Source organism: Sus scrofa, chromosome 7, assembly GCF_054392235.1.
Source record: "Sus scrofa isolate SSC_HxYL_T2T_F1_AM1 chromosome 7, Sscrofa_HxYL_maternal_Yorkshire_Landrace_v2.0, whole genome shotgun sequence".
In the NCBI taxonomy this organism is placed as follows: Eukaryota; Metazoa; Chordata; class Mammalia; order Artiodactyla; family Suidae; genus Sus; species Sus scrofa.
This window is the reverse complement of record NC_139389.1, coordinates 1714391-1728643: the sequence shown is the minus strand read 5'-3', so window position 1 is coordinate 1728643 and position 14253 is coordinate 1714391. Positions and strand designations below refer to the sequence as shown.

Here is a 14253-nt window from a genome sequence, read left to right as displayed (position 1 = left end):
CCTCATCAACACTATGTCAGGTTCTTAACCCACTGAGCCACAATGGGAACTCCTCTTTTTTTGGCCACACCTGCAGCCTATGGACGTTCCTGGGCCAGGGATCAAGCTGCACCTATGACCTTCAGCTGTAGCAATGCTGGATCCTTAACCCGCTGGGCCACAGAAGGAACTCATTTTTTTTTTTTTTTCTATCTTTTTAGGGTCACACCTATGGCATAGGGATCGAATCGGAGGGGCTAGGGGTCGAATTGGAGCTGTAGCAGCTGGCCTACACCGCAGCCCATGGCAATGCTGGATTCTTAACCCACTACATGAGGCCAGGGATCAAACCTGTGTCTTCATGGAGACTAGTCAGATTTGTTTCGGCTGAGCCATGATGGGAACTCCCACTTATTGAATTTTTTTTTTTTTTTTTTGGTCTTTTTGCTATTTCTTGGGCCACTCCCGCGGCATATGGAGGTTCCCAGGCTAGGGGTCGAATCTGAGCTGTAGCCGCCGGCCTACACCACAGGCACAGCAATGCAGGATCCGAGCCGCGTCTGCAACCTACACCACCTCTCACAGCAACGCCGGATCGTTAACCCACTGAGAAAGGGCAGGGACCGAACCCGCAACCTCATGGTTCCTAGTCGGATTCGTTAACCACTGAGCCATGATGGGAACTCTCCCTTATTGAATTTCTTAAGCGGAATTGGAAAACAAGACAAGCTGCCAGGACAACACGGAGGGCAGGGTGCAGGGTTGGTGGTGCCCTCCCTGAAGGGAGGGAGTGATGAGAAGGCGCTTTTAGGACCTCAGGCTGGAAGAAAGGGGTGCGCACTGTGTGTTCCGAGGAGAGGGGGGGGCTCCTTTCAGCCCAAGACTGGCTGGTGATGCGGGCGGGCCGTGTTCTATTTGGAATCCAACTCACCTTCGATGGCTGTGTCCTGATAACACCTTCTTCTCATCAGTTCACCTTGTTCAGAGCATCTGAGCTTCACTTTTCCCAGTTCCTTTTCTAGAAAGTCTGTTTCACTCTGGAGCGAAGAGCGGGGGCGCTCGGCTTGTCACGTGGTGACTTGGTGTTTCAGGTGACTCTGACTCGGGCTGGCAGTTTTTTAAGACGGGTCTGGGTCTTCCGACTCTCATAAGAACGCCAGATTCGTTCGCGTGCTCAGTGAACACGGTAAGCGCGTGGCAAGCTTGTCCCACCTTCACCTTGTTTCATCCAACTAGAAACTTCTGAACAAAATCAAGAGAACTGTAAAATGTTGGCTACCACTGCCTAGAACTCGCAGCCCCGGTGGACGCTCAGAGGACAGGGCTGGTCCTCACGTCCTCAGGCCGCCCTGCCAAGGCTGGCCAGGCCCTCAGGACCGGCCTCATCCCCCTTCCGGCACGCGGGAATGCGTTAGCACAAAATCATGTCCAGAAATGACAGGTTTTCAGCCCCGCAGATGTCCCCTCCCCCACCGTGCCGTCCCACCCACAACCCATGTGTTAAAACGAACACAGGACTAGTTCTAATCAGGCCGCCGTGGCCGTGGATATAGGAGGCACGCGATGCCACGCGACGTCCTGTGGGAGCTGGGAAGTGCCCAGCTGGGCCAGCAGTGGGAGGAAAGGGCAGAGGTGGCGGCCCAGAGCCTCTCCTGGGGTTCTTGCAGGTCATGGAGGAGGGCAGGGCAGGTGCACAGGGAAACTTAGGACTGGAGAGTTGGGGCCTGTCCCTGGGCTGGGGCTCTCCGCCGGGTTCCAGTTGCCTGGTGGAGGTGCTGGGGTGGGTGTGATGAAGGAGCGGGTTGAGAATGCCCATTAGCTGGTGGGTTTGTGTGTCAAAGGAACCCTTGCGGGAGAGTCATTCTCCGTCTCTGGGAACTGGGCCCAGATGCCAGAGCGTCAAGAAAACAGAAAAGAGGAAGATGCAGTCTGTGCAACCCCCCTTGGTCCAGGAAGCGTCCCTTCCCTCCTGACCGCTGGACCACAGCTTGCTCCGGCCTGTTTCCAACCTCTGTGTCACCAGAACCTCCGGTCCACACCCTGCGTGCCCGTCCTTCCTCTGCAGTGTGCTCGGGAGATGCCCGCTGCGGTCTGTGCGTTTCCCCTGCTGTTCTGTGGTCCGATTTCTCCATCGTCTGCTGGGGGCTGATGCATGTCCCGCTGTGATGAGCGAGCTTGTGCCTGCCCCCCGGGGCCCCGGCCTCACGGCGTTCTGTCCCGGGTCTGTTGGGTCTGTCGCGGGGCGAGGTCACTGATCTAGCCAGGGTATGATGCCTGCGAGCCGAGCAGACACACCAAACACTGCACCGAACCGCGGGTACCATCACGCGTGTCCGAGACTCTGTGTGACCTCGGGCAGGGGTCCATTCCATGGAGGCCCCGAGCACGAGGCCCCAAGCCCCCTGCCTCTGCCTTACACAGGACATGGACGGACTGATGACAGGTGTGTGATGTCCATTCTGTCTGAACCTTATATGGGATATGTATTGACTTAGGAAGTGGTTTCATTTCATATTTGACCCAGATTTTACTAACTCCACGGGAGCACATACAGAATGTCAGGGGAAGAAAAGAAAATTTAGAACCCATTTTTCCTCCGTTTTTTGTGTCTCGGATTTTAACGACTCTTCGGCGCAGCCTCTTAACGTCCTCACAGCCGCCTCTTGCTAGAAGCGGACGAGGGGGCTCTAGTTCTGCAAGAAATGATGGGCAGGTGACCGACTTTATCAAACCACTCAACATGACTGCAGCTGGTTTTCAGCAGACGTCGGTTTCTTTATTCCAACCAGTTGTAAGACACCCTACACTCTTAGCTGTTACCTTCTTGCTGCTTTTTTAAAAACTATGGAGAGTATGTTTATCTGTCATTACTAATCTTCTCTGCTCCTTTTCTTATAAACAAAGTCTCGGAGTCAAAAAAACCACAAACCCATTTACACTATATTATCCATACTAACTAAAAAATAGGATTTTTCCTTCGTCCCCCTTGCATGTTGAGATTTGTATGAAAGCAGGGAAGAAGTGTCAAGATGGCAGAATCGTTTCATACCCTCAAGTACTATACATTTTGGTGAAATTACACACCCAGGCATTTAAAGGACAAACAAATAAACAAGAAACTTCACAGAAAGTTACTGCTTTCATTATTCAACTACAGTCATTCTAGTTTTAGCATTTTAACATTACGCTGGACAGCTTATGTTTTCGTATAATGGGTAAGAAATCCTTTATTCATGGAGACGGTGTTGTCGTGGTGTGTGGTGTGCACACTGACCCAGCCTGGCAAAGTCGTCACTTGCCAGGGGAGTTCCGGGCTGAGCTTGGTACCTGAGAGACAGTGACATCAAGGATGTGGTTTGGAACTGAGTCTGCTTTCTGTGGTTTTTGTCTTTTTGCTTTTTCTAGGGCCGCACCCGCGGCATAGGGAGGTTCCCAGGCTAGGGGTCTAATCGGAGCTGTAGCTGCCAGCCTACGCCAGAGCCACAGCAATGCGGGATCCGAGCTGTGTCTGCAACCTGCACCACAGCTCACAGCAACGCCGGATCCTCAACCCACTGAACAAGGGCGGGGATCGAACCCGAAACCTCATGGTTCCTAGTCGGATTCGTCAACCACAGAGCCATGACGGGAACTCCAGAACTGATTCTGTTTTATCACCTCCCCCCAATAATCCGAGCGTTTGGAGTGCATAGATAAGATTCAAAAGATTCCTCTAAGTGGTGACACATTATGCCACCTCTGTCATTCACACCTTGGTAAGAAATGGCCCATCAGAGCATTGGCAGAGATCTGAGTTTGCCTGGAACTCAGAGAAGTGCTGATCCCCTGAGAGCGCTGCGTGGAGGCCTGCCCAGCCCGAGACGCCCAGCGCGATGTGCCAGAGCCGTGTGCCCAGCCCAGCCCAGCCCAGCGGGACTGCTGGGAAGGAAGCCCCCGGGCGGGGCCGCCCCGCCCACCCGCAGGGGCCACGCCCTCCCTCCTGCCGCTATAAAGTCCGCGCGCCGCGCTCTCCAGCACCTCGCATCCCGCCCGGGCGGCTGAGCTGCGGTAAGGCCCGCGGGCGGCGCGGGAGGTGGGGCGGGCGGGGAGGTCGGCGCGGTCGATCCGAGAGCGCCCGCGGGGCCCCCGGCCCCGTGGCCACTCCGGCCCGGGGCTCCCGCGCCGCAACCGGGGCCCAAGGCCGGGCGGCCTGCAGGGACGAAGGTCGCTCCCTGGCGGCCCGAAGGCGGAACCGAAACTGGAGTTTTCTCTCCCTACTTCCCGGAGTTTTTTTGTGGCAGTTTTCACGCAGCCCGCTTCTCCTTTCTTGGCTCGAGGTGGGGCAGGGAGGCCAGTGCGATCCCGGATGTTCCTCAGCAACAGCAGTAATTCATCCTATTACCTACACGCTGAGCGTCTCCCCCGTGTATTCGGGGGAAACTGGGCTCTGAGCGCAGAGCTCAGGTGGGGAAGTTGGGTCAGGCTGGCCGAGCGGAGACCAAGGGCAGGGCTTCAGCTGCGGGGTCCCAGCTGCCTGCGGCTGTGACAGGACACCTGTCACCTTCTGCTTGCCCCGCCGCCCAGCCTAACTTGGGGCCTGGGTTGGGTTTTCAACTCTCGCAGCCTGTAACCCCTCAAACATTAGCAAGTGAATCTCAAAATGAGGGCCATTGTTCCTCCTTTGCTGGAATGTGCTTTAAAGAGCAGCAGGCAGCTATGATTTTCTAATAGCAACAGCCTCTTTCAGATAAATGTGGGCAATGGATTCATGGCTCAAGTGAATCAGAGGCTTGAAGGGAAGGGTGGGAGGTATGTGCCCCCCCCATGTCGCAGGGGAGCCCTCCCAGGCACCTGGGCCCTTGAGGCCACAGGTCTTGACCCCGTGTCACTGCCGAATCCTTGGCCGGCCGCCCCCACCTTGCACTTTGGGGCACGTGGAGGGTTTTTGCCCTCCTGGGACAAGAAGAGAGCAGAAGCCCCGGGTGTCTCAGGGTGGCTGGCCAGGCTGAGGAGGAGGTGGGGAAGTGACACTGCTGGCGCGGGTGTGGCAGCCAGCAGCTCTGGGCTCTTCTGTGCTGCAGCTTCGCCATGGAGCAGCTGAGCGCGGCCAACACCCGCTTCGCCTTGGACCTGTTCCGCGCCCTGAATGAGAGCAATCCTGCTGGGAACATCTTCATCTCCCCCTTCAGCATTTCGTCAGCACTGGCCATGATCCTTCTGGGGACCAGAGGCAACACGGAGGCCCAGATGTCCAAGGTCAGCAAAACCAGCAGCGATAGCCCAGTGCCACTGCTGAGTCCTACCACAGGCTGAACCGGAAAGCCGTGCTTTTGAGCTCGGGCAGCGCGTTTGTGGAACTGGGCTTCTGTGCTCAGCGTTGTGCATTGTGTGATACATTACATTTCATGAGGCCAGACTTTAGGAAAAGCCCCAGGGACGATACACTCAGATGCAGGCTGTCATTTACCGATCCGGTCTTTTCCGAGCACCCACCACCTGCCAGGTGCTGTTTTGTGTTTTTGTGTTGGGTTTCTTTTTTCTTTTTTTGTCTTTTTGCCTTTTCTAGGGCTGCTCCTGTGGCATATGGAGGTTCCCAGGCTAGGGGTTGAATCGGAGCTGTAGCCGCCAGCCTACACCACAGCCACAGCAATGCGGGATCTGAGCCTTGTCTGCAACCTACACCACCTCTCACGGCAACGCCGGATCCTTAACCCATTGAGCAAGGCCAGGGATTGAACCTGCAACCTCATGGTTCCTAGTCGGGAACTCCTGTGTTGGTTTGTTTTTTATGGTCACACCTATGGAATTTCCTGGGCCAGGGACTGTATCTGAGCTGCAGCTGCAGCTGCAGAAGCGTCTGATCCGTGAACCCACTGCACCTGGCCAGGACTGTCCTGAGCTTCCCCAGGGACCTGAGCCGCTGCAGTGGGAGTCTTAACCCACTGTGCCACAGCGGGAACTGTGCCAGGCCTCACAAAACCATGAAGGACTCTTGATGTAGCTGAGGCATGGGGAATTAAACTTTTCCAAGTTAAGTTTGAAGAAGTTATTTTTAAATGAGTGAGTTGCTGATGTTAATAGTGCAATTAAAAAAAAAAACCCTTAATCTGTAATATCTTTGTGTATAGCTGATAAATCTTATTTGTACTATTTCTGAGACCTTCAATAAAATTATATTTGATACAGAATATGCATATGAACTTACCATTTATGTTTTTTTGGGGAAAAAGCAGATTTGTATAAATATTTTATTAACCACTCATATGTGTGGAACAATCATTATAAGAAAGAAGTGATATAAAAAGTTTCTAATGTAAGTAGCCTGTTTCACAAAGCTACACGTTTTGGATTTTCTGTTACTTGTTCTCCAATGAAAAATGACTAAAGGGAGTTCCCATCGTGGCGCAGTGGTTAACGAATCCGACTAGGAACCATGAGGTTGCGGGTTCGGTCCTGCCCTTGCTCAGTGGGTTAAGGTTCCGGCGTTGCCGTGAGCTGTGGTGTAGGTTGCAGACACGGCTCGGATCCCGCGTTGCTGTGGCTCTGGCGTAGGCTGGCAGCTACAGCTCTGATTCGACCCCTAGCCTGGGAACCTCCATATGCCACAGGAGCGGCCCAAGAAATGGCAAAAAGACCAAAAAAAAAAAAAAAAAAAAAAAGACTGAAGTATTAGTCTTGGGCCACCAACTGGCAATAAAACATGTGAATTTAATTTGATGGGAGCACATGACAAGGAAGCAATTTTTAAATTCACAATAAATGGCTACAGAGATAATGTTTTCTTTATTTTAGGCTCTCCATTTCGACACTGTCAAGGACATTCATTCACGATTTCAGAGTCTGAATGCGGATATCAACAAGTGTGGAGCCTCCTATATCCTGAAACTCGCTAATAGGTTGTTTGGCGAAAAAACCTATCACTTCCTCCCCGTAAGTACTTTGTCTTCAGGCTCTAAACCTCACCAGGCAATGCCGGTTTTTTCCCAGCATGATCCCGTCCCAGAGGCCAGTTTTGATTTCTGTAAAAGCCTTCAGAAAAACGTGATCCCGAATGAAAACAGGACGGAGAGGATTCCCATTCAGGGTGCGGTTTCACTTTCAGCCTCCACGGGGAAAAGACGGACCTTGGCTGTTCTACTGAAGCAAGAGTGAGACGTGTAACTCACCTCCAAGCACACTCAGGATCTGCCTGTTTGTGAGCACCTTGGTCAAAGGCTCGAAATGAATTGGTACATTTTAGGCGGCGCCGCAGCTCCTGAACCGCACGCTTGCAAGTGGTGGAGACTGCCAGTTGGATGTTCCACCGCTTTCACTGTCATAAAACAAAGTAGAAGCGTTGGAATTTTCTGGTGACATGAAACATGCCTTTGGGGATAATTTCTGTTGCTTTTAAGGATTCTAGAAAACCCTTTTTGCATGTAGGAGGAGTTATTCACAACAAGTGTTTTGTCTCACACAGGAATTCTTAGCTTCAACTCAGAAAACCTACGGGGCTGAACTGGCCAGCGTGGACTTCCTGCGGGCCTCGGAAGAGGCCCGGAAGGCGATAAACGAGTGGGTCAAAGAGCAGACGGAAGGTGAGCGAGGGCGGCCGGTCATCCACGCCGGGCCTCGCCTCCCTCCTCCCGCCGCCCCCCTGCGGGCCCCCCTCTCCTCTGCCCTCCCCACCCTGCAGCCTGACCCTGCACCTCGGTCCTACCCAGGACCAGACAGCTTTTTTATTTTTATTTTTTTGTCTTTTCTAGGGCCGTTCCTGCAGCAGCATCTGGAGGCTCCCAGGCTAGGGGTCTAATCAGAGCTGTAGCTACCGGCCTACACCACAGCCACAGCAACTCAGGATCCGAGCCGCATCTGTAACCTACACCACAGCTCACGGCAACGCTGGATCTTTAACCCACTGAGCGAGGCCAGGGATCAAACCGGCAACCTCATGGTTCCTAGTCGGATTCCTTAACCACTGCACCACGACGGGAACTCCCAGACAGGTTTCAAATGTAGAAATTCCTCAAAGCGGAAATGCAAACATGCTTTATCTGAAGAGGCTCAATGTTTTCTCCCCATAAGTTCCCCAAACTACATTTAAAAATTAAAACTAGGGGAGTTCCTGTTGTGGCTCAGTAGTTAACGAATCCAACTGGGAGCCATGAGGTTGCGGGTTCCATCCCTGGCTTTGCTCAATGGGTTAAGGATCCGGCGTTGCCGTGAGCTGTGGTATAGGTCGCAGACGAGGCTTGGATCTGGCATTGCTGTGACTGGTGTAGGCCGGCAGCTACAGCTCCGATCAGACCCCTAGCCTGGGAACCTCCATATGCCGCGGGAGCGGCCCTAGAAAGACCAAAAAAAAAAAAAAAAAAAAAAATTTAAACTAGGGGTTCAGCAGGTTAAGAATTCAGCGATGTCACTGCTGAGGCCGGGTTTGATCCCGGGGAACTTCCGCATGCTGCAGGCATGGCCAAAAACAAAACAAAGCAAAAACCCTTAAAACTAATATTGAATATAAAATAAAAGGGATGAAAATTTTGCAAGTCAATATTTACAAGAGACTGTGGTCATAAATAATTTGCCACCCCCTTCTCTAGGAAATTGGGGCCAGGGTGTGGGCGGGGGGGGGGCGGGGGCTGAGTCCCTTCAGGCTGCTTTTCCGACCTGTGACTGTATCATGGCCACAGAGCGGCAGAGCTGACACAGGACGCACGAGCTCCTTCCACAGGGGACTGCGGACACTGTGTCATGAGTGGGGCCCGTGGCTCAGAGGAGGAGCCGTCCTACCTTTGGGATGTTTGTTAAGACTTTCCTGCGAGAGTTTGGCTTCCCCTTGGAGGGTGTGAGGAAGGGATTTCTTTACTGGTGGCCAAAAGCATTTTGGAGAAGGATTTTTCTTTCTTGGAGTTCCTGTCGTGCTCGGCAGGTTAAGAACGGACTCGTATCCATGAGGATGTGGGTTTGGTCCTTGTTAAGGATCCCGTGTTGCTGTGGCTGTGGTGTAGGCCGGCGGCTGCAGCTGCCATTGGACCCCTGGCCCAGGAACTTCCATGCACCAGAGGTGTGGCCCTAAAATTAAGGGGAAAAAAGGTTTTTTTTTTTCCTTGAAAAAGAATGGCCATTCACAAAATGAGGCCTATGTTTATCACACACAGAGAAAAGGAGGATTTTCTTATTTTGAGCTCTTTGGACATGCAGAGACGTTCTGAAGCAGGGCCCCTTCCCGGGAGTTTGGGTGCCAGCCTGCTCCGCCCTGGAGTTGGTTTATTTAAAGTAGAAGCCCTCTGGGCTTTCCTACTATGTCAGAGAAAGTTAAGTGGAAGGAAGCCTTTGAATTACATTTCAGAGCTAATCAAAAGTGGGTTCAAATTTGGAATTCTGATAGGTGGGCTTTTCAAACCTAACTTTATCTTTTTAGGGAAAATTCCAGAGCTGCTGGCATCAGGTGTGGTTGATAGCGCCACTAAACTGGTGCTGGTGAATGCCATCTATTTCAAAGGCAGCTGGCAGGAGAAGTTCATGACAGAGGCCACGAAGGATGCCCCGTTCAGGCTGAATAAGGTGAGGCCAGGTGATCGCCCAGGACTCTGACCTCAAGAGGATCACGCCGAGCGAAGGGAGCCAGACAGAGAAAGGCAAATCTCACACGCTCTTGCTTCTACGTGGGAGACGCTAAAAAAAGCATGTCAATGAACGTCTTTGCAAAACAGAAACAGACCCACAGATGTAGAAAACTGGAAACTGCACTTACAGTTACCGAAGGGGATGGCAGGTGGGGGGGGGATACGTTAGGATGTGGGATTAACACGTACACACTGTTAGATGTAAAACAGATAGGCGACAAGGACCTACTCTAGGACACAGGGAAGGTACTCACTCTTCTGTACTAACCTGTAAGGGACAAGAATCTGAAAAAGACGACGTATCGCTAATATAAATAGCAGAGCTGAATCACTGTGCTGTGTGCACCTGACACTCACACAACACTGAGAATCAGCTGCGCTCCGATGAAATGACTCTGCTCTAAAGGCAGGCAGATAATCATGTAAACGATGTGTTTTTCAACTGTTCAGAAAGACAGCAAAACGGTGAAAATGATGTATCAGAAGAAGAAATTCCCATTCGGCTACATCAAGGAGCTCAAGTGCCGGGTGCTGGAATTGCCCTATCAGGGCAAGGACCTCAGCATGGTCATCCTGCTGCCGGACAGCATCGAGGACGAGTCCACGGGTCTGAGGAAGGTGCGGCCTCTCCCCTGCTGTTTGCATGTGATGCTCGGACTCGGGGTGTGTGTGTGAGAGAGACACTGTGTCGTGTAAGTGTTCGGCTGTGCGGACTGAGGTCAGCTGGCTGTCCTTCCTGGGTCTCTGTGCCCACTGATGGCACCTGCAAAGCCCCGAGTTTACTGTTCAGCTACCGTCACCCAACAGCGTGGCGGGAGCATCTAAAGGTACAAACTAAGGCAGCTCCTCTCTAAAGGTACAAACTTCAGGGAGAACACCGTAAATGAGGATTGTTTTCTTGAAACAGATTTGAAAGTTACAACTCCCCGAACAGCAGAGCAAACAGTTGCATCACATGTATGTTATCACACTGCTCCTTCTCACCCAGTGCACAGAGATTGTGCCTTAAGTGTCCCGTCGCTACTCGACAAAGACCAGGTGACTCGTTAGTTAGCAGGAGAGCCCACTTCCCAACGTGACCTTAGGCTGCAGCTTCTGTTGTTCGTAAGCGAAGGGTGCTGGTGTCTCTTGCTGGGACCAGGACGAGGCAAAACTGTGAAGGGGGGTTTTCTCCAGCGTCTCTGGCCCGTTGTGTGCTTTTCCCCTCTGCCCCCCACCACCAAACGTGCCATCGGGAAGGGGTCTAAGATCAGCCGTTTGTCAAAACCGTGTGTTTAAACCAGTGGGTTTCTTCTCTCCGTGGTATTTCCATATTTGTCTCCTGACTGTGAAAAGCCAAGTCTGCAGCCTCACGAGAGGACTTATCAGCATCAGGGGAAGAGGGGAATGTGGTTCTGCTTCGAGCAGTAGCGGTGATCAAGTACCGACAGTGGTTGACACTGTCTAGCACGTCCTGTGTGCCAAGCGCTTTCTAGAGGTGACGCATTCAGGGCTCACAGCAGGGCTCCAGGGCGCTGCTGCTCTTCTCTCATCAGAGGAGGAACTGGGTCGGTTCTGTTCTTACCCGTGAGCCAAATCTATTAGCGATGACGTGGGCTGTGTGAGGCTCACGGATGTGACCAGAGTGACCACTGGAGTCCAGAATGAGGAGAGAAAGCTTTCAATTTCCTCTGCACCACTCCACCCATCAGGGTGGGAGCAGCCCTGGCGGCCTCTCTCTGTTACCCGAAGTCCTGGGTGGGTGGGTGCGGGTTGAGGGACCTCACCTCTAGAGTCCCTGTGCGTGGGCCCGGGGTGGCTTGGACACAGCTCTGTTTATTGAAAGTGGAATCGATTTTGGCGCATGACATGAAGGAAACTGAATAGCAGCTGGTATTACGGATCTGTTCATTTCAAGAATGCTTTACCTATTTAACCATTTTTTTTCTTTTTGGCCACACCCACAACATGTGGAAGTTCCCGGGTCAGGAATAGAACCTGAGCCGCTGCAGTGACAATGCTGGGCTCTTAACGCGGTGCCCTGCCAGGGAGTGCTCGATATGGTTTAAAGCCTCACACGTCCATAAAGTGGCTTCAGCTCTTCTTTTTGCCCCTTCTGATTCCAGATTGAGCAACACCTGACCCTGGAAAAGCTGCGTGAGTGGACCAAACCTGACAATCTGGAGCTCCTGGAGGTCAATGTCCACCTGCCCAGGTTCAGGCTGGAGGAGAGCTACGACCTCAACGCCCCGCTGGCCCGCCTGGGCGTGCAGGATCTCTTTGGCAGCAGGGCTGACCTGACTGGCATGTCGGAAGCCCGCGACCTCTTCATATCCAAGGTGGTCCACAAGTCTTTCGTGGAAGTGAACGAGGAGGGCACGGAGGCGGCCGCTGCCACCGCGGGCATCGCTGTCTTCGCCATGCTGATGCCAGAGGAGGATTTCATCGCTGACCACCCGTTCATTTTCTTCATCCGGCATAATCCCTCCTCCAACATCCTCTTCCTCGGCCGCCTCTCTTCCCCGTAGAGGCGAGATGCAAGGTCACGCTTAGGGCTCCCCCGACCTTTTCATGGCGACCCTTCTCATCTGTCTTTACCAATACCCCTCCTCCTCTCCAAAAACAAATCTTTTAACCTCCTTTGTAAGCTCAGATCTGTTGGCTGTTTACACCCGTTAACTTGGCATGGGCACCTGTTCTTCTTTTTTCCGTACTGAAAAAACAAATCCAGCATCAGGTTAGAGAAAGGAAGAAATCATCAGATGTGTAGATTCTTGACCATGTAGCGACCTGAGCAGTTGCTCTGCTTTTCCTGAGAGGCAAGTGGAACATGCTCACACGGTCACCTGTCTTACAGACAGACTTCTGGAGGCCCTCAGCGAGACACCCAGATTGTTGGAGGGAGGCTTAAAAGCGGATATTCTATTGACATACAGGAGCAGCCCAATGAAGGGCCCGGGCTGTGCGGACAGACTTGCCTTGGCAACGTCCCCGACCGCGTGCGCTGCAGGCCCGGCGTCCCATTTCAGCCCTTTGGGTGTCACACTCTCGAAGGGCCGCCTGGCGATAACCTGACCTCCCTTTTCTGCTCTCCTTGGTCCTTCCTGCTTGGGTTTGGGTGGGGTCACAGGGAATCAAGCAGCAGGTGTCTGTCATATCATGAAAGGTGCCAAGGAGTGACAAAAAGCAGAGCATCACAGGAGAGACTGTTAAGCAAAGAGGTGGAGCAGAGAGCCCGTCGCGAATGGCTTCTCCCGAGATTTCCGATCAAGGCTCTTCACAGCTGGCATCTGGTACAGATTTTATGGCAATGACATGGCTTGATGCAATGCTGCAGTGGGAGATCGCTGGGGGGGGGTGCTTTGATTCATAGAAACCTCTGTCAATATGCTCCTTGGAACGGGGCCTGACGTGCTGCATTTTCTTGCTCCCACAAAGCTCGTGGGCCAGTTAATAAAGCTTCCTAAGGTTCTGCAAACCTGTCCTCAGCCCTCTTCTTGTTGCTCCCCGGCCTCAGACCAGCCAAGGGGGCCCCTGGCCCGACAGTGCGGTGGTCCGTGATGATAGGGAGTGATGCCACGGAACAAAAGCAGAAAGTCTCACGTCTTTTTCTTAAGGTTCTTTCTAGCACCTCCCATGTCCCGGTTCCTCTTAGCCACAACAAGCAAAGCCACGTCACTGGGTCCTCATCCTAAAATCTGCTCAGCAATTTAGAGGAAGTCCTGTTCGTCAAGTCAAAACTGAATGGCGGGCCCCAAGCCACGCTGCTCAAATCCTCCTTTTATATTTGAGGGAAGAAGCCCACAGACTGTCCGTCAGTTGCTGAATCAGAACAACTAGTAAATTCCAGAGCAGCGACTAGATCCAGCGCAAAATAGGGCACATTTTCCAATCCAAAAGAGATAAATGAGGCATGCAGCAGGGGTTTTGATAACGTTCAGGGGTAGGTAGGCAGAGCTGGGACCTGTCAAGAGTGGGGGCCCCATTATACCTCCTGTGCTTTTGCTTGGCATCCTACAAGTATGAGGAAACTGTATCAGGATGCAGCCCTGCTGTAAGTCGTTGGGCAGACTGGAAAATTCCAGTCCCTAGAGTTGGATTAGTTCATCCCGCTTGCTACTGCCCAAACACACACGGCAGAAACAAACACGAAAACTATCTCTGTGGGAAGATCACCCATAAACCTCAGATTATTATTATTATTGCTGTGGTGTGCAGCAGCTTGATGTGGGGTCTCAGTTCCCAGACCAGGAACTGAACCCGGGCTGCCACAGTGACAGCGTCAAGTCCTAACAACTAGACCAACAGATCAATTTTTAGAATCAGATTTTCTGATACCACAGCCAGCATATGATCAAAGACAACTGGATGGGTGAGGAGCCATAACAACGCAGACTAAAACTGCCCCCCCTGCCCCCCCGGCCCCGATACTAGAAACGGAAGTACAGGTGCCCACACAGGGGAGTCCTCGGCACGAAGGCTGAACGACACTGGCTCCCACCCCAAGATGACCAAGGACAGGGTTAAACACTGCGGCACGCAACAGAAACGGAAAAGAGACATCTTTGATAACAATGCAAACAGAAATACCAGAGCTCAAAAATACAGAAATAAAGACTAAATGGTAAGATTTATTAGCAAATTTGAGGTAGCAAAAGAGGGATTGTGAATTGTGAGGCCAGAAGACATCGTTCATAGTTTATTCCAGAAG

The 14253-nt window shown here is 52.4% G+C and overlaps 1 protein-coding gene across 1 annotated transcript; it reads left to right on the top strand.

Annotated features, from left to right (window-relative positions):
• The first annotated feature begins 3933 nt into the window (after nucleotides 1–3933).
• Nucleotides 3934–13020, top strand: SERPINB1 (serpin family B member 1). Its single transcript, NM_001444478.1, has 7 exons — nucleotides 3934–4026; nucleotides 5040–5214; nucleotides 6751–6888; nucleotides 7418–7535; nucleotides 9359–9501; nucleotides 10014–10181; nucleotides 11669–13020. Exons 2-7 carry the CDS (start codon nucleotides 5047–5049, stop codon nucleotides 12068–12070), a joined length of 1137 nt encoding a protein of 378 aa, NP_001431407.1. The 5' UTR covers nucleotides 3934–4026; nucleotides 5040–5046; the 3' UTR covers nucleotides 12071–13020.
• Nucleotides 13021–14253: the final 1233 nt, after the last annotated feature.